The sequence below is a fragment of the Barbus barbus genome (genome assembly GCF_936440315.1).
Source record: "Barbus barbus genome assembly, chromosome: 21".
Taxonomy (NCBI): domain Eukaryota; kingdom Metazoa; phylum Chordata; class Actinopteri; order Cypriniformes; family Cyprinidae; genus Barbus; species Barbus barbus.
The window spans coordinates 16,119,588-16,145,534 of NC_136749.1; the positions used below are offsets into that span (position 1 = coordinate 16,119,588).

The 25,947-nt window shown below is 39.7% G+C and overlaps 1 protein-coding gene across 2 annotated transcripts in view; it reads left to right on the forward strand.

Annotated features, from left to right (window-relative positions):
* LOC306887215 (uncharacterized protein) overlaps positions 1 to 24,332 on the forward strand; it is a 37,976-nt gene extending 13,644 nt beyond the window's left edge. For both annotated transcript variants that reach the window (XM_079444795.1, XM_079444796.1), the window contains 2 exons: positions 14,784 to 14,837; positions 14,921 to 24,332. In XM_079444795.1, the coding sequence (XP_079300921.1) occupies positions 14,957 to 22,996 (8,040 nt within the window). In that variant the 5' untranslated portion in view covers positions 14,784 to 14,837; positions 14,921 to 14,956 and the 3' untranslated portion in view covers positions 22,997 to 24,332. The remainder of the gene's footprint in view (positions 1 to 14,783; positions 14,838 to 14,920) is intronic.
* Positions 24,333 to 25,947: the final 1,615 nt, after the last annotated feature.

A 25,947-nucleotide genomic window follows, 5' to 3' on the forward strand; every position in this document is an offset into this window, starting at 1 on the left:
TATAAGGCTACTTCACTGCACGCTGTGGGTTTTATGCCTGCAGGGGCAGCTGTGACCCAATGCATGTTCACACTCGCTGCAGAAACACACACACACACAGGGGTGCACGAACCAGTGTTGCAGTGTTTACTGACTTGTTTTGTAAGACAAAGCGCATGGCAACTAGCGACATTTTGGATAAACCTTAGCTTTCATTCAGTAGAATAATGTCACCGGTTTTGCCCCGTGAGTGCGAGGTTTCGCCTTCGATGCAGTTCGTCTTTCTCGTCTGGCAGAGTTAGCAGCACATTCAATGGACCAAACCGCAGCAGACTTGTGAATGAATGAGTACAAAACAGTGTTTCCAAAAACCTCTCACTGCTAACTGTCTGGGCATATGAGCATAAATATAGTTTGTCTGTAAATATGCGTAGTTTGTTACACAGACGGACGTTTGTGCTGCATAATATATCAAATAAAATTCACTGCTCTATCTGTATTGCAGTTATAATTCAAGATTTTAGCAGTTCAGTTGAAGTGACTGCAGGTTACACTGAAGTATTATTTCAGAAATAGAAAATCTGTAAATGAGAACTGCTTTATTGGGCATTTATCTGAATTAAAAATGCAGTACTGTATAGTTCAGTGTGTAAACAAGTATGACTTGATGACATATGATAATTAGCATATATAAAGTTGAATTGTTAAAGTTATAAGCATGTTTATTAAAAACAAGTTTTGTAATAACTATTTTGGACCTTTTGACGTTGTTTAGAATTCTGATTCGGACCGTTGAATGTAACCATTGAGAACCCCCCCTGTCCTAAGCCCTTGATCATTTGGAATCTGTTTTGGATTTAATCTATTAATTCTATTTTTTTCTTTCGCTTACGATTTTGTTTGATGCAGCTTAATGTAATTACTTAAATGTAATTAAACCTGTGGTAAAATAATTGCAGTCTGTGGTGGTCACAATTGTAGGGATGCACCATGGTAAACATGCCCCAGTCCCAACTATTTTGAGACCTGTAGCAGGCATCAAATTTGAAATGAGCTCATTTTGTGCATAAAATTGTAATCATTTATCTATGTTCTATTGTGAATAAAATATTGGCTCATGTGATTTTGAAATTCTTTGTTTTCATTTTATTCAAATTTAAACAATGTCCCAACATTTCAGGAATTCCGGTTATACTTTGCTACTCCACATCCAGGGATGGCAGCATGATAGCTAATTGAATCCTTTAAGTTGTTGGAATATGGAAGGTATGCCCCTTTGACAAGGATGCATTTTAATTGGTTTGACAGGTTTGAGAACCTCTGGTCTAGGCCTGTATTTTGAGTTTAGATCAAGCCCTAATCAAGTAATTCTGAGCCAACTACTCAAGTTGTTTAGGGTGCGTGATTTTCTTTTCTTACCCCAAACCAGTTAAACCCACCTTGCAGCTGATTACATTTGTCGACTCAATCACGCAGTCAACTGTCAAGTAAAGAATAGACTTTGATTAATTTCAGAAAAATCATGGAAGGATCTGATGATGACAAACATGCTGTCTACCAGCACATATGTGTTGGAGCAGGGTTGAATTTGAAACTGATGTCTGCATAAAGGTAACTCTCCAGGAGCAGGGTACCCTGGCTACCCCTGGTCTAAACTGTTCCTCTCATGTGAACAATTTATTTGTATATATTTTTTTTTAATTAGTAAAATACTTCATTTTAGTGAGTAAATTCAACATTAGCGTCTGTTTATTGGTTTAATCATTGCCTGAAAAATAGGCCTAGCTCTGAGACATTTGCAATCACACTTCTTGCCATCAGTGCTTTGTTGCATGTAACTGTTTGGCACCCAGTCCACCTTAACCCTTAACCCAGAGGCAAATTGTTTAAAAGTACATGCATTATCAAGAAGGTCAAGGTTACAACAACGGGAAGCTTAGCAGAAAATTGAAGGTTTGTTTGTTTGTTTACTCTCTGTATGTCCCAAATGCTACACCTTATATCTATTCATAAATAAAAAGCATTGGAAGCATGCCATCTGCAAGTTAAAGCCTGGAATACGCTACAAAATTTGTGCGTAAAATGTTTGCCCCATTTTGCAGCTCATCCAACTTTGGATGAGTCCATGCTAGTTGCTGAAATTCAGTTCTGCTGATCTTGGGCAGTTCAAGTTTATTTGTATAGCGCGTTTTACGATACAAATCGTTGAAAAGCAGCTCTACAGGAAATTAAGTTTTCACAATATATTTATATATTGCAGAACCTTAATATACTTAACTTATGGCAAAATTTGGTAATTCTGTATGTTGTCTGAGCATTGGCATCCTCTGAGTTCCTCTGAGGGAGTTGTCATTATCTTTTCTCAGGTGTTCGGTCATCTCAGATCATTTAAGGGTTGGATCCAGACTGGAGCTTCTGTAATTCCTAGTTACCACCCGTGGCAGAAACAGAGAGACAAATAGAGACATAATTAGCGTAGCTGCTGTTCCATCTAAGCAAAAATGATTTGTTCAATCCAAGCTAAAGAATAATAATAATAATAATAATGTACATTTGATCAGATATAACTGCAGTACAAGATTATAAGATGCATTATGTGAATGCTTGGCTAAAGAGATGTGTCTTTAATCTAGATTTAAACAGAGAGAGTGTGTCTGAACCCCGAACGTTATCAGGAAGGCTATTCCAGAGTTTGGGAGCCAAATGTGGAAAAAGCTCTACCTCCTTTAGTGGACTTTGCTATCCTTGGTACTACCAAAAGTCCAGAGTTTTGCGACCTTAGAGAGCGGGTTGGATTGTAGCGTGGTGGAAGACGAGTTAGGTATGCAGGAGCTAAACCATTTAGGGACATATAGGCAAGTAATAATATTTTGTAAATGATACAGAACTTAATAGGTAGCCAGTGCAGAGACTGTAAAATTGGGGTAATATGATCATATTTTTTTGACCTGGTAAGAAATCTAGCCGCTGCATTTTGGACTATCTGTAGCTTGTTTATTGACGATGCAGGACAACCACCTAGCAGTGCATTACAATAGTCCAGTCTAGAGGTCATGAATGCATGAACTAGCTTTTCTGCATCAGAAACAGGTAGCATGTTTCGAAGCTTGGCAATGTTTATAAAATGGAAGAATGCTGTTTTTGTAACATGGGAAATATGATTTTCAAAATGGTAGTGATCGGACAGGTAGGATCTAAACCATCTTAAAGCCTGCCCTTGAATACCAGTATAGTTTTGTAATCGATCTATGAGTGTGTCATGGTCTATAGTGTCGAACGCAGCACTAAGATCAAGTAATACTAGCAATGAGATGCAGCCTTGGTCTGAAGCAAGAAGCAAGTAATTTGTAATTTTAACAAGTGCAGTTTCTGAGCTATGATTAGGCCTGAAACCTGACTGAAATTCTTCATAGAGATCATTTTTTTGCAAGTAGGAACACAATTGAGCAGACAACTTTTTCTAAAATTTTAGACATAAACAGAAGATTTGAGATTGGTCTGTAATTTGCCAGTTCATTAGAATCTAGTTGTGGTTTCTTAATAAGAGGCTTAATAACCGCCAGCTTGAATGGTTTTGGGACGTGACCTAAAGATAACGATGAGTTAATAATATTGAGAAGCGGTTCTTCTGCTACAGGTAACAATTGTTTCAGTAGTTTAGTGGGTACAGGATTGTAGTTGTTGGTTTAGATGCACTGATAAGTTTTATTTAGCTCTTCCTGTCCTATAGTTGTAAAGCACTGCAGTTTTTCTTTGGGTGAGATGAATGAAGCTGAAATGCTAGATGCAGTAGAATCTACATTTGATATTGTATTTCTGATGTTATCTATTTTATCAGTAAAGAAATTCATAAAGTCATTACTATTAAACTGTGAGGGAATATTTAGATCGGGTGGCGTGTGTTTATTTGTTAGTCTAGCCACTGTGCTAAATAAGAACCTTGGATTGTTTTGGTTATTATCTATGAGTTTGCGGATATGCTCTTCTAATGCAGTCTTGGGTGACAGATTTCACAGAAAATCTCTGAGTATTGGTAGGATTTTTTTTTTTCCTTTTTTTTTTTTGCTTCAGACTAGGATTCCACCCAGTTGAAAGGTATCAAACATGTTTGATACTTTAAGCCTACTCTAGAACACTGTTGTCTGAATAGGAGAGTTTGAGAGTCACTTGTTTTAGTAAATATGGTTGTCAATCCCAAACACTGTGTGACTGTAGCCAGTTTTTCCTAAACCGTTTTAGTTAGTGATCGAATAACAGGAGTAAGATATGAGGAACACAAAACATTGCCATCCCTGGATGTGGAGTAGCAAAGTACAACCCGAATTCCTGAAATGTTGGGACATTGTTTAAATTTGAATAAAATTAAAACTAAAAGAATTTCAAATCAGATGAGCCAATATTTTATTCACAATAGAACAGATAACAAATTATTACAATTTTATGAACAAAATGAGCTAATTTCAGATTTGATGCCTGCTACAGGTCTCAAAATAGTTGGGACTGGGGCATGTTTACCATGGTGTAGAATCTCCTCTTCAAAACCGTTTGACAATGTCTGGGCATCGAGGTTATGAGCTTCTGGAGTTTTGGTGTTGGAATTTGGTCCCATTCTTGCCTGATATATGTTTCCAGCTGCTGAAGAGTTTGCGGTCGTCTTTGACATATTTTTCGCTTAATGATGCGCCAAATGTTCTCTATAGGTGAAAGATCTGGACTGCAGGCAGGCCAATTCAGCACCCGGACTCTTCTACTACGAAGCCATATGTTGCATATTTATGGAGCATATGTTGCTCTAAAACTCTAAAATATACCTTTCAGCATTCATAGTGCCTTCCAAAACATGCATGCTGCCCATATCTTATGCACTTATGCACCACCATACCATCAGAGATGCTGGCTTTTGAACTGAACATTGACAACACGCTGGAAGGTCTCCCTCCTCTTTAGCCCGGAGGACATGGCATCCGTGATTTCCAACAAGATTGTCAAATTTGGACTTGTCTGACCATAGAACACTTTTCCACTTTGAAACAGTCCATTTTAAATGAGCCTTGGCCCACAGGACACGACGGTGCTTCTGGACCATGTTCACACATGGCTTTCTTTTTGCATGATAGAGCTTTAGTTGGCATCTGCAGATGGGACGGTGGATTGTGTTTACTGACAGTGGTTTCTGGAAATATTACTGGGCCAATTTAGTAATGTTAATGACAGAATCATGCCAATGAGTGGTGCAGTGTCGTCTGAGGGCCTGAAGACCACGGGCATCCAACAAAGGTCTTAGTCCTTGTCTCTGAATCTTTTGATGATGTCATGAACTGCAGATGATGATATTTGCAAAGCCTTTGCAATTTGACGTTGAGGAACGTTGTTTTTAAAGGATTCCGCAGTCTTTTTATGCACTCGTTCACAGTGGAGAGCCTCTGCCCATCTTTACTTCTGAGAGACTCTGCCTCTCTAAGACATCCCTTTGATAGCTAATTATGTTAAAGACCTGATGCCAATTAACTAAATTAGTTGCTAGATGTTCTTCCAGCTGAATCTTTTCCAAATTTCTTGCCTTTTCAGCCCTTTGTTGCCCCCGTGGCAACTTTGAGACCTGTAGCAGGCATCGAATTTGAAATGAGCTCATTTAGTGGATAAGTGTAACTTTTCTCCATTTTAAGAGAAATGGAGAAATGTTTGAAATGGAGAAATGTCCATTAGGCCAAGTCGGACTCATAATCCAAAGGTTGCGGGTTCGAGTCTCGGGCCGGCAGTGATTGTAGGTGGGGGGGAGTGAATGTCCAGTGCTCTCTCCACCCTCAATACCACGACTGAGGTGCCCTTGAGCAAGGCACCCGAACCCCCAACTGCTCCCCGGGCACCGCAGCATAAATGGCTGCCCACTGCTCCGGGGGTGTGTTCACGGTGTGTGTGTGCACGTTGGATGGGTTAAATGCAGAGCACGAATTCCGAGTGTGAGTCACCATACTTGGCAGTATGTCACTTCACTTTAAACATTTGTTCTCTATGTTCTATTGTGAATACAATATTGGCTAATGTGATTTGAAAGTATTTTTAGTTTTCATTTCAAGTTAAAAAAAAAAAAAGTCCCAACATTTCCGGAATTCGGGTTGTAGCACCTGTTCTATATGTTCTGTGCAGTTCTGCATGGTCTTCCAAAGGATACCTGGGAGGGGCTGAAGTTAATTTTTTTCAAAGTACCTTTTACAGAATGGGCAACTCTGCTCTTGGAGGGCAACTGTCTCTCAGATTTTAGTTACAACCCTAACACCCGAACAAAGTCTTCAGAATTACTTGCATTTTAAAGGCAGCCATGTTTTTTAGGGTTGGAAGTAAAATCTGTGGAAAAAATGGCCAAACAGGAGCAGAGTTGCCCATTGCAAGATTTTCAAAGAAGTCAGATTGCTGCTCTTCCCAGACTGCGTGACTGTCTGGGATACCATCTAGTTTTTGTTTTGTTTTTTGTGCATACTACACAATGGATTGATGACACTCATCACACTTTACACAACTTTTCAGTAGGAACCATCGCCAACAACTCTGTCTGGTCTGCAAACTACATTTCACAGCCAAACACATGGAAGAAGTGATGCAGGAAGTAATGTAAGGTCACGTGTTAGTTCAGTGAGATGGGATTTCTTCCCGTAGATACTGAAGCCCACAAGAAGCTTGCGATACAAGTTGCCTGTATGTTGGTTTGCAGCGAAAAATAAAAGAAATATGAAGGAGAGTTAGTTTCTTCCGCAAGCCATGCATGCTGATATCTTGTTGCAGATCTGAGTCCACCCCTTGAACCTTCCCTTGCCCTGTATCATGCTCTCTCCCGCAAGCCATGCATGCTGATATCTTGCTGCAGTCCACACCTTGAACCTTCCCTTGCCCTGTATCATCCTCTCTCATTGGTTGTAGGTTGTCACCAATGTCATTTTCAGTCAAATCACATTTCTTGCTGTAGCATGCTAAATATCTCATTGGCTTCAGCAACCCGTTACCTCTTCTCTCTTTAACACAAACTATTCGATTGTCACACGTGAACAAGCACTGATTTGCCTCCCCTTTTGGGCATTTGTCAGCGATTAGGGCTCAAATCGTGCAGTAAGTGTCTGGCATTAGTCCCTCACTGTTTTCCAGCTTCATCAGAGTTTCATGTTTTGCCCTTTGCTCAGGTATTTTACAAAATAATAATGGACTTAAATTTTAGGCTTTGTGGTTTGGCTGGGCAGTTTTGATTAGGGTTATATTAGATTGGGGCTGTTTAGAGGTCTAAACAGCTAACTACTCTTGTTGAGTGACTTCAGTGGTTGGCTTTGATAGGCTTTACTGAATAAGGACAGGAATAGTAAAAGAATCAGGCAGATCTGGATGACAAAAACAGAATTACAGTTCATCTCTGGTCACTGCAGAGATGCACAGATTAGCCTTTGTTTTTAAACAAGAACAATGAAAGGAGAGGGGGGAAAGGATGTTGAAGGCACCGGGACTGGAGGTGGGTGATGTTGATTCCCCCCCCACATTAAAGTGCCTGATTCAGCTATTCAAGGTTTCTGGAGTTAGAAATTTTCATAGTACGTTGGAACTCTTCAGGAAGATGGCCATTCAGGAGCAGCGTTAGACACTCCTACCCTTGTCTTACGAATTAAATATGTGATTCCTAGTATGTGCTGTGTCTGAGGAGGTTTTGCGAGTATTTGTTGTTTAGTATTTGGCAGAGTGGATCATGCATTGTATCCTGGGCAGTGCAGAGATGCAGATATTGTTTTTTACAACCAGGACCAATGCAACTTTGTATTGACTGCCCACATCTAGAATCTTTTCTACACCCCTGTTTATTGTTGCTAGTTTCATACGGTCTAGTTTTGTTGCGAGCTGACATTTTTGAAAACCTTTCTTAACGAGGGCACTATCCTGACACTGACTGGATTCTGAATCCTGAGCCCTTTGAAGGTGCCAAGCTGATTTTCCTGGCAAGAGGAACCATTTCTCCCATGGAAATGCACAGAATGGTTCTTGGGGATGTGGCATCATGGCAGTGGAATAGGGATTTTATGTGTTTAACACCAGAGCTACCGAAAGATCAGTTAGATGTAACTGTATACATGTATTTCTGGTTGAAGAAAGACTACTATAGCATCAAGAGTACCATGACGCATACGTGTGGTGCTGCTGACGTAGAACATGTATGCACTGTGCCTGGTTTGTGAGCAGAGGAATGCATGTGCATGCGTCGTGTTACTCTCAAAAGGGTGGAACACCATCGCTTGGAGAAGAATTGATGAATAAAGTCATTATTTGTTTTCTTTGCGCCCAAAAAGTATTCTTGTAGCTTCATAAAATTATGGTTGAACCACTGATGTCACATGGACTATTTTACTGATCTCTTTACTACGTTTCTGGGTCTGGGAACATTTGCATCACTCTCTATGGAAGGTCAAATAGCTCTCGGATTTTTATCAGTGTTCCAAAGAAGTACAAAGGTCTTATGGGTTTGGAATGGCATGATGGTGAGTAATGACTGAATTTTCATTTTTGGTTGAACTACCCTTTAAAGCAAGATATATTGCAAGGGTATTCAAATCCTATTTTAGAAGGTTTAGGTTTTCCTAATTAAGGAAGTTTGAGCTCTAGTACAGCACAGTAACAAGCATGACGTTGTCCATATTAGGGGTCGACCGATATGCGTTTTTCAGGGCCGATACCGATTATTACAGACCAAGTAGACCGAGAACCGATATATATGTCTGGTGTAAAAATTAAAATGAATGTCAAAATCAAGAATAACAAGGGCTCTGACAAAAACGGCCTTCCCTAGTGTTGGTTGCACTTCTTACTCTTGTCTTCCCCCATGCATCCATCTACAATAAGGGTAATATATAAAGAGAGAGTTAAAAGTGGAGCCACTGTATGCTTCATGATTAAGCCTATGAATACTAAATACTAAAGCTAAACAGCTTGGGGAAATGTAAGTATTTGGCTTCAATAATTTACATGTTAGAAATGTATGTGTAATAGCATAACCTCTCATAATTCTTCATTAATTATTTTCGGTTGACTAAATCATAACCTACAAGAGGTGACTATTCAATTCATCATCTAATGTACATCAGTTGATTAATTTAAAAAGCGCAATGTATATAATAAGTGTAAATAATTTAATTGTCTTCATAGCTCCATTGTATAAGTTGCGAAGAAGACCGCAACTATTTTAATGAAACTATAACACTAATAGCCTGTTATAGGCTCACTTGGTTCAATAGCCTATTGAAATGTCCCAATTTCCGTCATCATAATCTTGGCCTATGTGACAGTAATTTCCATTAGTTTTCATTTGCAGTGCAAATGAAGGCATAAAACATTAATTTAATTTATCTTTTAATCAAATGAGAGTTAAACTCTATTTTTTGGCAAACAAATGTGTTTACTATTAAAATGAAAACATGTAAGAAATGGCGTATTGTGTGATTGTTCTTTTAAACAAAAGTTGTACTTGTAGTAGCATTAGTAAATAAACCGAACCTTTATTTTGACGGGTTGCCATGAGGACCTCTTAAGTTTCTGTAGCCTATTTATGATATGACGATCGTTTTACTCAAACGAAACAGTCAAATGCTGATGAAGTAACTCTCAGAGCAGTTCTGGGGATGATGTTCATGTATTTATGTCCTCATTTAGTGACATGGCAGATGCGGAATACACCGCGAGCGTCGCGCACTTCAGTGTGTGTGTGTGTGTTTGTGTGTGTGTCAAAACCGCGCGTCTGTGCCATTCACATATACAGAGACACGCCGAACATGCAGAATTCATATTTAAATAGTCTTTTTGCAGCTTAATGTTTACAGATAGTCCATATCATGAGTCGATTTAAGTGTACTGACCTACTTTTGATTAATTCATCCAAACTTTGACTAATTCCGTGACTCTGCGTTATACAGTAAATGCCATTTATATGACTGGATTCCGCGATTCCCCCTGCGTTTCCCCCATCTCGGAAACCATAAATAGATAATATTGAGGTTTTTACAACTTCAGTGTAGTGGATTGTAATTTATTGCAACTTGAGCAACGTCTGCTGCTGCCTTTGAGAGATAACTGATGCGTGATGAAGCAGCACCAGTTAGCAAGCGCTTTCGGTGTGAGAGCGCCTTTAGTCTTCCACGTTGATTGGTCGGACTCCTGACTCTCAACAAATCAGATGCGCGGTGGGCGGAGACTGCTCTAGGCCACAGAGTGGTGAGTTCCGACAGGCTGCATCAGAGCCAAATAGCGTGTTTCAAAATTAAATAATTTTATCGGCACATCGGTTTTGAAAATGACCGATACCGATTATCATAAAAATGCTTAATATCGGTGCCAATAATCGGCCAGGCCGATAATCGGTCGACCCCTAGTCCATATTATGATTTGGGATACATGTTATATTAGATGTTTTCAGGAATATTATTTGATATTAAATGAGACCAATCAGGTCTGTTTTAACGAATCACAAGCAACATTTTGACTGTGAAAATGGGCACTGTACAGGCTGTACTGGTGTTGCAAGTAAGCTATTAAGAAATTTAGTTCTAAGCTGCATCAAAGAAAGCCATATTTTCTTGCAATTTATTTAATCAACTCCATTTGTAGACATACAGAATTTACCCATTTACTTCCTGTGAAATCTTGGAGATATTTGTGAGCAAGAATGAGTTCTATATGTTCAGCAGCAGTAGTTGCCTGAGAACAAAATCACAAAAGTAAGCTGTCAAGTTAACCATCACATTCTATATGAAATTAATATGGCAAGTCATATCTTTCTGTCACTGGGTTTGCTCCAAAAGTTTGAAGTTTGAAGTGGCAGGCCTGGCTCCAGAATCACATCACAGAGGGTACTATTGAAATTAGTGAGGATGCTCTAGCCTTAATGTTTTGTGCAGGTAGAGCAGGGTGGCGGGGACCCTTGACGTCTGAGGTGAGGGGGTCTGTAGGTTTAGGCAGGGGGTCAGTGGGACCATATGAAACTCTTATTTACATTGTGTCTACAGTTTGTTCTATGAGCACATATGTCTGTGACTGCCTACATTGCTCAACACTGCAAAAACACATTTTAAATAGAAAACTTTGATGCTCTCCATTGCACAAATATGCACTAAATCGTTTTCCAATCTATTTTGCCAATATGCTAGCTATAGTATTACAGCTTCAGCTGAGGGTGCTCTTGCTTTCATTTGAAGTTGCTTAGCACCCTCTACAAAACCTACAAAAACCATAGATCCAAACCTGGGAAGTGGACATTGAAGTTAACCTTGAAGATCAGTCTTGAATTGTTCTCCTAATATCACTGTCACTGACACTCTTAGTAGACAATGCTGTAGAGATGGTGATATTCTTGATCAATTTCATTTTTTGTTATTACCTCAACATACATTTCTTCCCGATTGGCATAGAGGATAGACTGGTGGAAGGTGCAGTGGTAAGACGGTCAATGTGATCCTCTTTCCAATATGCAACCAGTTCCCTTACTCCTTCCTATTATGGTTGGGTCTCCATCTGTGGTGATTTCGGCACCGGTTTCAGATCTATCCCTCTTTTTGTAAGCATCCCTTTGATGGCCTTATGGATATCCCCTCTTGCGTGCGTGCGTGTGTGTGTGTTTGTGCTTCAAGAGTTGTTAAACCCAGCAGGGTTTTCACCAAATTGTTTCTTTGTTTCATCATCAGATGAGAGGAAATGCACTAAGAACTTGAAACTTGCCCTCGTGGACCTCTCTTATTGGGCTTTGAACTGATTTATTTTTCTCATTCTCAGCTCTGTGTTTTCAAGATGCGTTTACTCAATGACTGTTTCGTGTCATAGTGAGGATTCACATTGACACTTTTCATGAGTGCCGTGTACTCTTAGCATAAGGTACATTAGTTTTTAACTTCTTGTTCCAACACATCTTTCACCCTCACAGATATTGGCTCAACTGGATGAAACGTGGGTCTTTTTCAAAAGACTAATTTTACGAGACAGTTGGATAGGATGGAGAACTCATGAGATCCATTTGCATAAGCTCATGCTATTGAATGGGTTGTGGTTTTCTTCCCTGCTGGTGAGATGCTGCACTGGGTCATTTGTGTTTTAAAGCCGTCTGAATTTAATTTATGAACTTCAACATTCAACATTTGATGCTTTTTGGTTCGTATTGACACTTTGCTAGTTCCGGACTGGATCCGGTCTGCCATTTGAGTATGACGGGTGGGCCTATACTGAATGTATTACTGAAGCTGCAGAAGGAACCAAGTAGAAGAGTAGTGGTTGGACTTTCTTACCTGAGATGACCTAAAATAAAGTAAGGAACAGAGTCTTTGCATTACACAATGTTGATATAAAGCCCATACTTATTTCCCGCTATTCAACAGTTATACAACCGTACGTTACCCCTGAGCATATAGTCCTAATGTAATGATGCTATAATATCTTAAGAAAACAAAAATAAGCTTTTTTTTTTTTTTTTTTTTTTTACTTATGACAAGTCATGAGACAATATCCAGGCAATATTTCAGTTGTTCCATGCCATGCATATCCCGCCGCAATACTTTTAAGTAGTGAAGGCAAAAGATGTGAAAAACTGACATATCCAATAGCTACATGAAGGCACCACATTGATCCTTGAAGTGGATGAGTTGTGGCTGCAGCAGACCACACATTCCTGTTTGCTAAAAATAGATGGCAAAGGCTATAGTGAGTACAGGATCAACAAACCCTGACCATGCAGGGTGAACATCTTGTTTGATTCTGGAGTAACATTTTAATCATCCAATCAGTTTTGAGGGACAAGTTTACATCATTGTTATTCCCCTATCATTTAAGTTATGGTTAGGTTTATGGGTAGGGTTGGGACCATGATTTTGGACAGGAATGTTGATTCAAAATTTGGTGTTTACAACATGAATCCAATATCCTATTGGATAAACAAATATAAAACAGCAATTTGCAGTACTTCTGTTCAAATCTTGTTTGGTTCTTGTGGGTGTCTTATTTGTAGGATTCATTCCAAATTGCAATAGGAATTCTGTATACATTGGAATTTTGGGTGAATGAATGTTACTCATTTAAGTGGATAATGGGACACGCGTAGAGTAAGAATTTTACACTAGTGAAAATGATTCATTTGCAAACTTTCATTAGTAGGTCATTAGGGTATTTTTAAGGAATTTGCCAATTTGGCCAAATAACTTGTTGGTTGTACTGCTTATTTCACATTTTATAATAGGGATGTAGGTGTATTTGGACCCCTTGAGAGGTGAAGCTACTCCTGTAGGACACCTTATTTATTATTTTATTGAATTGAATACTGTTTGATGTCTTATCGTACTTTGAAATTACAGTATAGGAACACTATTGCAGAAGTTCCCATAAATTTGTTGTACGTCCTTGTGTTGCTTTCACCTATCTGTCCATCCCAGACTAGCCTTTGGTATTTTTTCCTTAGCCAAGTTGTATTTTGGGCTTTTTTGTCTTTATCACCATAGGAGAGGAGAGAGGGGTATGTGATCAGGTTGCCCATAGCACTGTTGCACAATATGTAGGAGTGCACATGATAATGGCTCCAAAGCCTACAGTCATATTTTCTTCTAAAGTAAATCTGACATAGCCTGGATGTATGTTTTAAATCAGTATCAAGCAAATTATACATGCCTGACCACCTAGGTATAGCAGTTTGGGTAACAATAAGAGAAACCAGTCTTTCTCCTCCTTGAGATCTTACAACCTTGGGTGATGAACCGAAGATTTCAATAGACCACGGGTGGCACTTCATGGGCATTTTTTTTGCTTGTAAATGACCTATTAAACCTGAAGCTCTCTCTTCAGTTTATAGTGAGGCTTGCTTGCTTGCAATGTAAAACTGCTTAAAGCTGATACACAAGATGTTGTCTCTCAGAAGCTTCTGATTCTGGCTTTGGGCTAAGTTGTTAACCCATTACTTGTTCCCTGAAAAATACCTTTGAAATTATCTGCGATGTACCAAAGTTTGGTCTGAAAATGCATAATTTGTAGAAAGGATGTTTCTTTTTAATTATTTGAGTGAAACACAAAATGGATTCAGTACCAACAAAATGTTATGTGGTGTTGTTTCTTGATGGTGCCTGGCAGTGCTGCTTCATTCCTCTGAGCTATCTGGCATACCCACACTCTGTCTGGCATTGTTTGCTGCTGCAAGCATTCTGTGTACCCCAACAAGCACTGATCTTTTCCCACCTGACTCAAGCACCGGAAAAATACTAGCCTATAATGTAGTTTACTTTTGTTGTTCTTGGTATTCTTCATAATGGTGGTAGTAGTAACAGCTACCAATGGTCCTCATGTGATCTCAACATGAGGGAGCAACCCCTCCATGTAGAGTAGGCCACTTTTTCTTGGCCAATAAAATAACTGGAGCCTTTTAAATATTATTTATCAGAGTATTATCATTTCTTCTTGAGGAAACCACTTTGTCCAACTTTAAAATTATGAAAAAAGGGTTTTCACTGATAATCTTTACTTTTGTGAAACCTAGCCCAAACTGCAAAAGCTGCCCAAGCTCTTAGATTGCATAGTTAATGCTTCCATTACCTTCAGATCACATTATTTCAGTGCTGCTGCTGTTTTGGCAAAATGGTCTTGCAGTACCACTACGTAGTTCTGGTTGGCAGTAATGTGCACGTTTTTTTCCTTTTTTCTTTTCTTTGAACATGGGGATCTTTTTGCTAATTTATAATTAGTTCATGAAAACAGTGATTTTGTTAGTGATCATGGTTTGTTTGCTGATTTCTGAATGGATTTTCTTTTTCTTTATGCAGGTCTTTGGTCAGATCAGCTATAATGTTCCCACTGATATGTAGTGGATAAGTGTGGTGAGCTTTTCATTTTCTCGTACTGCATATTTTTATTTTTAAACGTGTGCCTTTTGGTAATCACATGGACATTTGTCTTTCAGAATTAGGAGAATTAGCCCTTGGAGGAGAACACCAGGATGGCTCAAACATGGAATGCACTTCAGCAAGAACAGATTCTCTCTAACCAGAGCTCGGAAAATTCTATTGGAACTATGGACTGTAATGGAATGCCAGTGGAATCGGACGAGAGCTTTGCTCATGAGATAGAAGAGTTCATTGAGAAAGAGAACTTTTCAAGCATGATGGATTTGCAAGACATTGCTGAATCAGACATAAAAGACTTGGAGTCTGGTTCTCTGCAGCACACATGCTATGAATCATCTTGGCAAGATGTAATGAGTTCAGATGACCTTGAACAAGATAAGCCAGGGGATGGAGAAAATAATTGTAGCATGATACCCTGTCCTTTGCCTAGCTCAGTAGATGTTGAATCCATACTGGAAGCACATTCTGACAAGGCAATATTAGTACCTGGTTTTGAGACAAATGCTAATCTTGTCGAATATTCAGATATTAGCAGCTGCTCTGAGACAGAAGGAAATTTTGATTGCAATTTGAGTTCATCCATTGATGTTACCTTGGGTAGCAACCAGGCTGGTCAGCCTTCAGAGGAAGGAGACCTGGATTCAAGTATGCACTTATCTTCTGATGAGGTCTGCCATAGTATTGTGGAAGCAGGTATTAGTGAAATAAATCAACAGCAGGACACTGGACCTCCAGTGACCACAAGTGAGAGCAGTGAAAGTGTAAACCATACTGGCAGTGACTGTAGTGAGGGGTCACTTCTTACAAATGTAGAGGTTCCATGTACAGAAGTACAAGGTTTGGGCAATGTGAATGGTGCAGCGCCTTTGTCAAAAGATGGACAAATTGAGGAAAGGGAAATGACCTGTGATTTGGAATGTTTTTTGGATCACTGCAAAGAGCTTGGTACTTCTGAGGATGGTTCCAAATGTGCCTCAAATCATGCAAATATTGATACTTCTAATGGGGATGAAAACATTTCCCCAACCATAGATTCAAGTGATTGCCAGTTGGAAAGGACAACCCCAGATGCTGAAAACACATCATCAAAACCTGAACTTGAAAAGACATTTGTGATTTCTGGTGATGGAAGAGGTGCACTTGGTGACTACCAATTAGATGAAATGAACACAAATCCTGAAAATGCATCCTCAAAGCCCAACTTTCAAGAAACTATTAAGATCTCTGGCAATGCAAAAGATTTTCTTGATGGCTGTCAATTGGAAAGCAACAAACCCAATCCTAAAAGCACATCCTCAAAACCTGTCAATGGAAATTCTTCTCAGCTAGAAGGACAGAAATTCTTTACATCTGATGATGAACAAGTTGAGCGAAGTAGTTTTGGGTTCCTTGAGTCTTGTTTTGGTTTAAGTACAACGCAGAACACTGAGGAACTGAAACACCCGGAACCTGAGCATGTAGATGAAGTCAATGAGTGCAGTCTGTTTAATCACACTGCCTTTGAATCTAAAAATAAGATGGATGAGGGAACTTATGCACCAGAAGATCCGCCTGTACTCCGTACAGACCAAATGTCCAAGACCTCCCTAGATCCTGGACCGCAAAACTGTCTGACTGGCAGTGGTAGGATTACAAACAAAGGTTCTTTATCATATTTAAAGACCCAAAAGAGAAAACTGCAGCCTGTTGTTCTCCTTGAGACAATTGAGAAAAGAACTTGTAATGGAAAAAAATACCATTGCTTTGAGTGCCAAGAATCAACACAAAGTGTAGATGAGCTAATTGAGCACTACCACTGCATGCATTCTCTCCATAAGTCTCAGTATTGTCTCTCATGTGAAAGTTACTTCACTGGTGGTACATTGGCTGGACAACACATCTGTGGAAAAGTCGAGCTTAATGACAAGAAAAAATCATCCCCCTCGTATACCAAAGTGCTAACTGTGGAGAAGGCAAAGTTCAAATGTAGGTACTGTAGCAAGTCCTTTGTTCGACAAGCTTATTATGAAGAACATGAGCTGAAGCACAGAGTTTTCACACATCATAGATGTGAATGTTGTGGATTATACTTTCCTAATGCTCACAAATGTCAAAGTCACAAGCGTAAAGCAACATGCACACCTTTGATACTAGACCCTTTTTTACAGACTGCAGATCATTCAGAATCATTCCATGAAAAGAGCGACATACCAGACGTGGTTGAAACCGTTGGCTCCAATGTAGAACTTCGTAATTGCTTTGTGAAACTAATGGATGTGTGCAAGACAAGCCAATCACCTGAACAAATGCATTGTCAAGTTTGTGGCAAGACTTTCAGGCTCAGAGCGCAGTTGAATGCACACCGTAGATCACACTCTGATGAGAAGCCCTTCAAGTGTGACAACTGTGAAAAAGCATTCAAATATACCTGGAATCTTAACAAACATAAAAGAGAGCAGTGTTCTCAAAAGATTGTCCAGCCTGAAAAATCTTCAGTTCCAGATAGCAACTTCCCACCAAAGTTTAAATGTCCAATGTGTTTTCGCATTTTCAAGTACTCCTACAATCGGACGCGTCATTTGCGTCACCAGTGTCTCAAAGAATACATGAAAAATGGCAAAGGAAAGATTGGTGACAAGTATCGATGCCCTTTGTGTAAAGATGTGTTTACTGTGGCCGGCAACCGCAATAGACACATTAAACAAACGTGCATTAAGCTTAAACTCTATAGAGCCAAAGGAAAGATAAAGAACAGAAAAGAGTTAGAGGAACTTAACAATACCAAAAAGGAAGACAAAGAGTCACTATTGACTATGTCCATACAAAAATCATCACGGTACAAATGCACTTTCTGTCCAGCTGAGTATTCAAGCAAGTCTGGTTACTACAGCCATCTAGCAAAGCATAAATTGATTGGACATGACAAAAAGGCAGTCAAACACAAACGTGGTAATGTTGTTGATTTGAAAAACTCAAACTCTGCTGTGGAAAGACCAACTAGCCAAGAAAGTGCTGACAAAGACACAAGACTTCCTTTCTCCTGTCGCTTCTGTGGAAGAGCCTTCGCTTCACCTGACAAATTAAAAAAGCACTTACGACTTCATAAAGGAAACAAACCTTTTCGCTGTTTAGACTGTGATAAAAATTTTGCCAGGCATGGACACCTAATGGCTCACAAAAATGTGCACAGGCGGATTGTACAGTGTTCTGTCTGCTGGGAAGTTCTGCCGTCTATTGGAGATTTGTTAAAACACAGACAGTCCCATCCAAAAAAAGGCATGCTTAAATGCCCTGATTGCCCTTTGCAGTTCAAGTTTCCAGTATTTCTGCTTCGACATGTGGCTGTTCATGAGAGGAGACGCAAACTTAAGGAACTTCTCCCTCCAAAGGACCAAGCTACATCAGAAGAAACTTACAAAGAGGAGTTCAAATGTGGTCTCTGTCAAGAAGCCTTCGTTGACTCAAAGGCATTTAGTGAGCATTGTTTAGCTCATATGCCTGGACCTTCTGCATCCAAATGTCAGTTCTGCAAGCACCATTTCTCAAGCCGTGCTGGACTTATTCGTCACATCCGCCTTCACACTGGTGAAAAGCCTTTTCCATGTCTAACTTGTGGCAGGCACTTCCATAGAAAGGAAGTTCTTAAATTGCATCAGGAAAAATGTACAGTGGAGGAACCACCTCCATTACAAACGTCAATTACCAAACAAATACAGGCAGAACATAGTGTAGACACTTCAAAAAATACCAACAAAGTCTATAATTGCTCATACTGCCCACATTCATTTAGTTTTCCAAACAATTTAAAACTCCATGAGAGAGCTCACTTGGCCAAAACAGTTTTCCCTTGTTCAAAGTGTGGGAAGTTTTACAGGAAAAGAAAATTCAAAGATCATGTTGAACTCTGCAATGGAGACAAGATGAAACCTGCTTGCAGAAAATGTGGGAGAATTTTTACTAGAAAAAACTACAGAAATGGTCACGAAAAGCAGTGCCAGGGCAAGCAGAACAAAATTGAAAGTGAAACCGAAACGAGAAAAGGAACAAATGAGAAGGGCAAATTTAAGCAGCAATGTCCACAATGCTTTAAATGTTTCAGATCTAGCCGTTTCCTCCAGAGACACATATCGCTTCATTCAAAGAACACTGCACATGCATGCATGCATTGTGGACAGAAATTTGGCAGCGAGGATCGATACTTGCAACATGAAGCTTTTTGTGATGGTGTGCTCAAGGAACGTAGATTGGAGAGTTTAAGAGGATCTGAGAAAATTAAATCAATGTTTGCTGAAGTAAAAAATCAGAAAGAGGTCACTGTGGTTCCTGGAGAAAATGGTGAGACATTTAAGTGCAAATTTTGCACTAAATCATTCTTGAGGGCCAGATACCTAAGACGCCACATTCTCACTCATACAGAGGTCAAGCCATACCGGTGCAAGACTTGTGAAAGTTGTTTTTCACGTTATGATCATTTAAAACTGCACCAAGCACGCTGCAGAGGAAAGCGACAACTTGAGGTACGAGTTGAAAAGATGAGTCTCGACAGCTTGAGCACAAGTCCTCAAAGCAAAACCCAGGAAGATGGCGACACATTACAGTGCCAAGTTTGCTCAAAGCAGTTGTCCACCCCGAGTGATCTGAAGCGCCATATGGCCATGCTCCACATTACAGATAAACCTTTTCCTTGCAAAAGATGTGGCAAAACTTACAGTTCTAAAAAGACTTTGAGGAGGCACAACCTCACAATTGGATGCAAAAAGATTTCAAAGGAAGGCATGCCGCTTGCCAAGAATGTTCAAACCCAACCATGCAGAGAAACATCCAAACTTCTGCAACGTATACAGGTGCACTATATGAATAAATTTAAATACCAATGTGAGTATTGCCCTCGACGCTTTAAACTATCGGGACAACTGAAGGTACATGTACGTCTTCATACAGGAGAAAAACCATATGGCTGCGCCAACTGTGGAGAGCATTTCATCAGAACAGACTATTTGAAACGACACTTGGCTAAATGCAGTGGAATGGGAGAAAATCAAGAAAAAATTCTTTGTGATAAGTGTGGTGACCTGTTTACCCGGGACACACTGTCTGTACATCAGAAGACGTGTGTCATTAGCTCAAAATCTTTCGGATCATCCCAACAGGTAAATAAAGACAAGAGCCCCACCAAGATAAAAGGTTTTTCCTGTGCTAACTGTAGTGACCGATTTTTATTGTTCTCACAGCTCCAGCAGCATTTTTTAGCAAAGCATAGATCTGATCAGCCACGAAATAACGATCAGCAGCAATTGGTATCAAGTCACATGCAAGTCATAAAGCAAGAGCAAGTCGATGAGGGATATGGGCAGAACCAAGAAAGCAGCAGTCAGATAAATGCACGGGAGCGACGTGCATGTTCAAACACAGACCTTATTAAGCCTCTTAAATGCCCACAGTGCAACATGCGGTTTTCCAGGAGCACTGGCCTGGGTATGCACATGCGCATACATAAGGGAGTGTACCCTCTTTCTTGCACAAAATGTCATGTTGGTTTTTGGACCAGAAAAACAATGGAAAAACACAGGAGAAAATGTACAGGTCTCACACTTATCTCAAATAATGGATCTGCGATGGAAAGTACAGGTGATTTAAACGACACAGTTCTAGTGTTTAACAAGGGTTCTAATACAACAGGAACTGGAGTACTACAGACCAAATTCTCATGTAAAGATCAAGACCAGGAAAATGATGGCGAGAAAGGAGATGCGTCTTTTCACAAGTATCAGTGTTCTGAGTGTGATCAGAGTTTTATCGATGGACTGAGACTCATAAGTCATTTGGAGGAACATGGCCGTGAGGATCAAGAGCGCAGATCAGACATCCACAGATGCCATGTGTGCAATAAAGTCTTTGCTCAAGCTGGTATATTGCAAAGGCATGTGAAAATGCAACACAATGAAAAGATGAATAATACTTGTGAAGTTTGTTTCAAGAGTTTTCGTTTTCCATCTGACCTGGACATTCATAGATCCTGTCATGACCCCAGTCGTCCCTTTGCCTGTAACAGTTGTAAGATGCGGTTTTTGACTGCTAAGGCCCTGACCATTCACCATAGGATGGCTCATTTGCATGCACAACCACCCAACTCAAAAGAGTCTAGTGTGAAAGCAAGAACGGAGCAGCCTAAAGTATATAGGTGTGAACCATGTGACAAAACCTATATGTTAAAAAAATCATACATGAAGCACTGCAAACTAAAACACACAGAGGATTTTATCACAACCCCCGCTGATAACGAATTGAAAAAATCTTCTGGCAGTGCAAGTCAGGAATCAGATGAGGAAGACTCCAGAAATTTTGAAGATGAAGATGACAGTGACAATGACTCCGATTCAGCACCGTACTTTCCTTGCCATGTTTGTGGTAAAACATTCTTAACATCAGAAAGTCTTGAGGATCATCAAAGATGTCATCTTGGCGAAAAACCCTTTGAGTGTGAAGAATGTGGCAAGTGCTTTTTTCAGCTCGCGAACTTGCAACAGCATCAGCGGTGCCACAAGTCTGAGTTTCAGTGTCAAATGTGTGGTAAAGGTTTTGTCTCGCTCTTCAGCTTGCGCAAACACAAACAAACGCATATCAGAAAGCGTCCTCACCGCTGTACCAAGTGTCACCTGAGCTTTACACGCTCAACAGAATTGGCTGAGCACATGGTTACCCACCGTGATGAAAACTTTCCATGTGACCTTTGTGATGAAACCTTTTCCTGCAAAACAAGTCGGGCGGAGCATCGCAAGATGCACACAGAGCAAGAAGAAGAGCTTCCACCATTGATTCCCCCCAAACCACCTCAAACAAAGCAAGTGACTCCTGCCATCACAAGTAATGTTGAAAAGTACAAGTATCGCTGTGGAATTTGTCAAGTTAGATTTCCAGATCCAGAACAGCTCTCAGAACATGGCTGCAATCCAGCAAAAGAGCGGCCATACTCGTGTCCAGAATGCAACAAGCATTTTTTACATGGCTCGCACCTGAAAAAGCATCAGCTCAGCCATCAGTTGACAGGACCACGATCTTATCAGTGTAATCATTGCAGCATGAGCTTCACCCACCACCACCTTTTTCTCACTCATTTACGAAGCCACGGCAATGAAAAAGCTTCCAAGGACACTAACTTTCCTACCAGTGAAAAGATGATCCGTGTGGAACCTGTGAAGCGTGACAAAATTTACCAGTGCCCCATATGTCCAGAGAGTTTTTACCAAGCTTTGGATCTCGCAAATCACCTCTCTGTTCATTCTCACATGTGCAGTGTTTGTAATATGACTTTTCCCACTAAGAAAGACCTTGATGAGCATGAACAATGCCATTTGACTGCTGCTACTCAGTATGAATGCACGGAATGCGGAGATAGCTTTCTTGGAAGTGATGCCTTCCGCAAACACCACTGTGGTAATAGAAATGTGACCTTTTCAGAAAAGCACCGTTCAGAGCCATCTGTTTCTTCCTCCAAGAAGCAGAGTTCAGGCACTCGTTTTCAACAAGGTGATGAAGAAGAGGAAGAGGTTGATGTTGGAGAAGACTTCATTATTTGTCCTATCTGTAAAAGACGGTTCTCCTCCAATAGCAGTTTAATGGAGCATCATAAAAAGCATCATGAGGATCCGCGTCCTTTCAAGTGCTTGGTTTGTAAAAAAGGCTTTACGAAAAAACGGTACCTTACACAGCACCAGCAGATACACAGTGAACGCCCTTACCAGTGTGAAGTGTGCTCAGAATCCTTTAAAACAGAGTCGGCTCTTGTGTCCCACCGTAAAATGCATGATGCAAAAAGGCAACACCAGTGCCCAATATGCAGCAGAACCTACCTTACCGCAAATGATCTTGCAAAACACAAAAGAAAACATGTTGAAAATCTAAGCCTGAGTGAGGACAACCGAGAGTACCGGTGCGATATGTGCTATAAATCCTTCACCATGTTTGCTCATTTGCAAAAGCATCAAGAAACCCATGTAGGACAAGTGGTCTATGAATGCACAGAGTGTGACAAAGCCTTTGCTTTTCTAAATCTTTTGGAGGAACATCAGAGGACTCATGGTGCTGCTTCTACAGAATCTCTTCAGTCCCAATCAACAACCCACTTTCCCTATCAAAGCTCAGTAAATGAATGAAGGTCAAATTACTGATGACACCGTTTCCTGCAATGCAGGTTATTCAAAATCATTCAGTTTTCTGAACGTTATTTGTTAAGATAAACTGTACATACATAGTTGTTTTTACTTGGGCCTAACTGCTTTTATCCACTTTGAAATATGATATTGGTGTTTTACCCTAGTTCTGAATTGGTCTGCTAATGTTCATGCAATCTGCTCTGTTCTACAGTTCTGTGAACTGCTCACTAATTTTTCTTTGTACAGTACTCAGACTGATGTAAATTAAATATGTAATCTAGATGATGTGTGGAACTATAGGCATATATGCATGAATGAAGCTGTTGGAGATGTTAATGATCCACAGTACAGTTCACAAGGATGTGTTGTAAATCCTGCGTCATTCCTCCAATGTTGACCTTGCTTTAAATATCTTTATGAAAGTTAGAGGAAATCTGTACATTTTTCATAATGCTCAGCCATGTTAATTTTTTTTCTGTAATAATAATAAAAATTTGTTACATTTATAAACATTTTAGGTTGAGTTAAGGGGTTATTACACAGTAGTTATATATTATGTGAATGCCTCAGAGTTAAAAAAAATGTTACATAAAAATCCAGATTTACCTTTTTCTTGAGAGGAGTCTAACTTGAATGGCTTCCCTCAAAAAAAGTTAACTTAAGGCTTGATAATTCTGTATCCATTCTGTATGTGTTTTAATCTACAGTAGTGCTGACATATATGCCTATGAAAACCCAATGTTTAGTTTTACTTTTATATGGTGATGTTGAGAATTCCTTCAACTAGTAAAAACATTTACATCTGTTTTGTTGTTTGAGCAGTTTTTCACTTTTGGAAGGATTTGAGGGAACCGGTCACAATGAACCACATTTTATATCCACTTAAATATAGCTTCACCAAGGAAGTCTAATTCATAATAAAGTCAGCAGTCAGTAGCTTGGTTTGAATCTTATTGTAAGTATAAGCTAGTGTTATACAGGATTTTTCTCATACAGGCAATTACGTTTTATAATAGAGATGAACCTCACTGTCAGGTATGTATGTGGTAAAATACCCCTCCAACTTACTTAAAAACATATATTAGTCAAGATAAAGTTAAATGATCTATAATGTTAAGTTTCATATACAGGTGCTGGTCATAAAATTAGAATATCATGAAAAAGTAGATTTATTTCAGTAATACCATTCAAAAAGTGAAACTTGTATATTAGATTCATTCATTACACCCAGACTGATATATTTCAAATGTTTATTTCCTTTCATTTTGATGATTATAACACAACAAATGAAAGTCCCAAGTTCAGTATCTCAGAAAATTAGAATATCAATTAAGACCAATGCAAAAAAAAAAAAAAAAGTGATTTTTAGAAATGTTGGCCAACTGAAAAGCATGAGCATGTACAGCACTCAATATTTAGTTTGGGCTCCTTTTGGCCTGGATTACTGCAGCAATGCGGCGTGGCATGGAGTCGATCAGTCTGTGGCACTGCTCAGGTGTTATGAGAGCCCATATTGCTCTGATAGTGGCCTTCAGCTCTTCTGAATTGTTGGGTCTGGCGTATTGCATCTTCCTCTTCACAATACCCCATAGGTTTTCTATAGGGTTAAGGTCAGGAGAGTTTGCTGGCCAATCAAGAACAGGGATACCATGGTCCTTAAACCAGGTACTGGTAGCTTTGGCAGGTGCCAAGTCCTGTTGGAAAATTAAATCTGCATCTCCATAAAGTTGTTCAGCAGCAGGAAGCATGAAGTGCTCTAAAACTTCCTGGTAGACAGCTGCGTTGACCTTGGACCTCAGAAAACACAATGGACCAACACCAGCAGATGACATGGCACCCCAAACCATCCATGACTGTGGAAACTTTATACTGAACCTCAAGCAACGTGGATTATGTGCCTCTCCTCTCTTCCTCCAGACTCTGGGACCTTGATTTCCAAAGGAAATGCAAAATTTACTTTCATCAGAGAACATAACTTTGGACCACTCAGCAGCAGTCCAGTCCTTTTTGTCTTTAGCCCAGGCAAGACGCTTCTGACGCAGTCTCTTGTTCAAGAGTGGCTTGACACAAGGAATGCGACAGCTGAAACCCATGTCTTGCATACGTCTGTGCGTGGTGGTTCTTGAAGCACTGACTCCAGCTGCAGTCCACTCTTTGTGAATCTCCCCCACATTTTTGAATGGGTTTTGTTTCACAATCCTCTCCAGGGTGCGGTTATCCCTATTGCTTATACACTTTTTTTCTACCACATCTTGTCCTTCCCTTCGCCTCTCTATTAATGTGCTTGGACAGAGCTCTGTGAACAGCCAGCCTCTTTAGCAATGACCTTTTGTGTCTTGCCCTCCTTGTGCAAGGTGTCAACGGTCGTCTTTTGGACAACTGTCAAGTCAGCAGTCTTCCCCATGATTGTGTAGCCTACAGAACTAGACTGAGAGACCATTTAAAGGCTTTTGCAGGTGTTTTGAGTTAATTAGCTGATTAGAGTGTGGCACCAGGTGTCTTCAATATTGAATATTTTCACAATATTCTAATTTTATGGAATACTGACTTTCATTAGTTGTCAGTTATAATCATCAAAATTAAAGGAAATAAACATTTGAAATATATCAGTCTGTATGTAATGAATGAATCTAATATACAAGTTTCACTTTTTGAATGGTATTACTGAAATCAACTTTTTCATGATATTCTAATTTTATGACCAGCACCTGTATATATTGTATGTGTGTGTGTGTGTGTGTGTGTGTGTGTGTATACAGTGCCCTCCAAAAGTATTTTAACGGTAAAGACAAAATTGCTCTGTTGGCTGTGGAGTCAACATGATTAATGATGAATATGATCAAATCAAATTAAAAGATGAATATGAGACAAAACTACAGAATGTCACATTTTATTATTAGCCATTTCAACACATACATGTTTTACCAAATAAAAAGACCAGCACTTTTAGA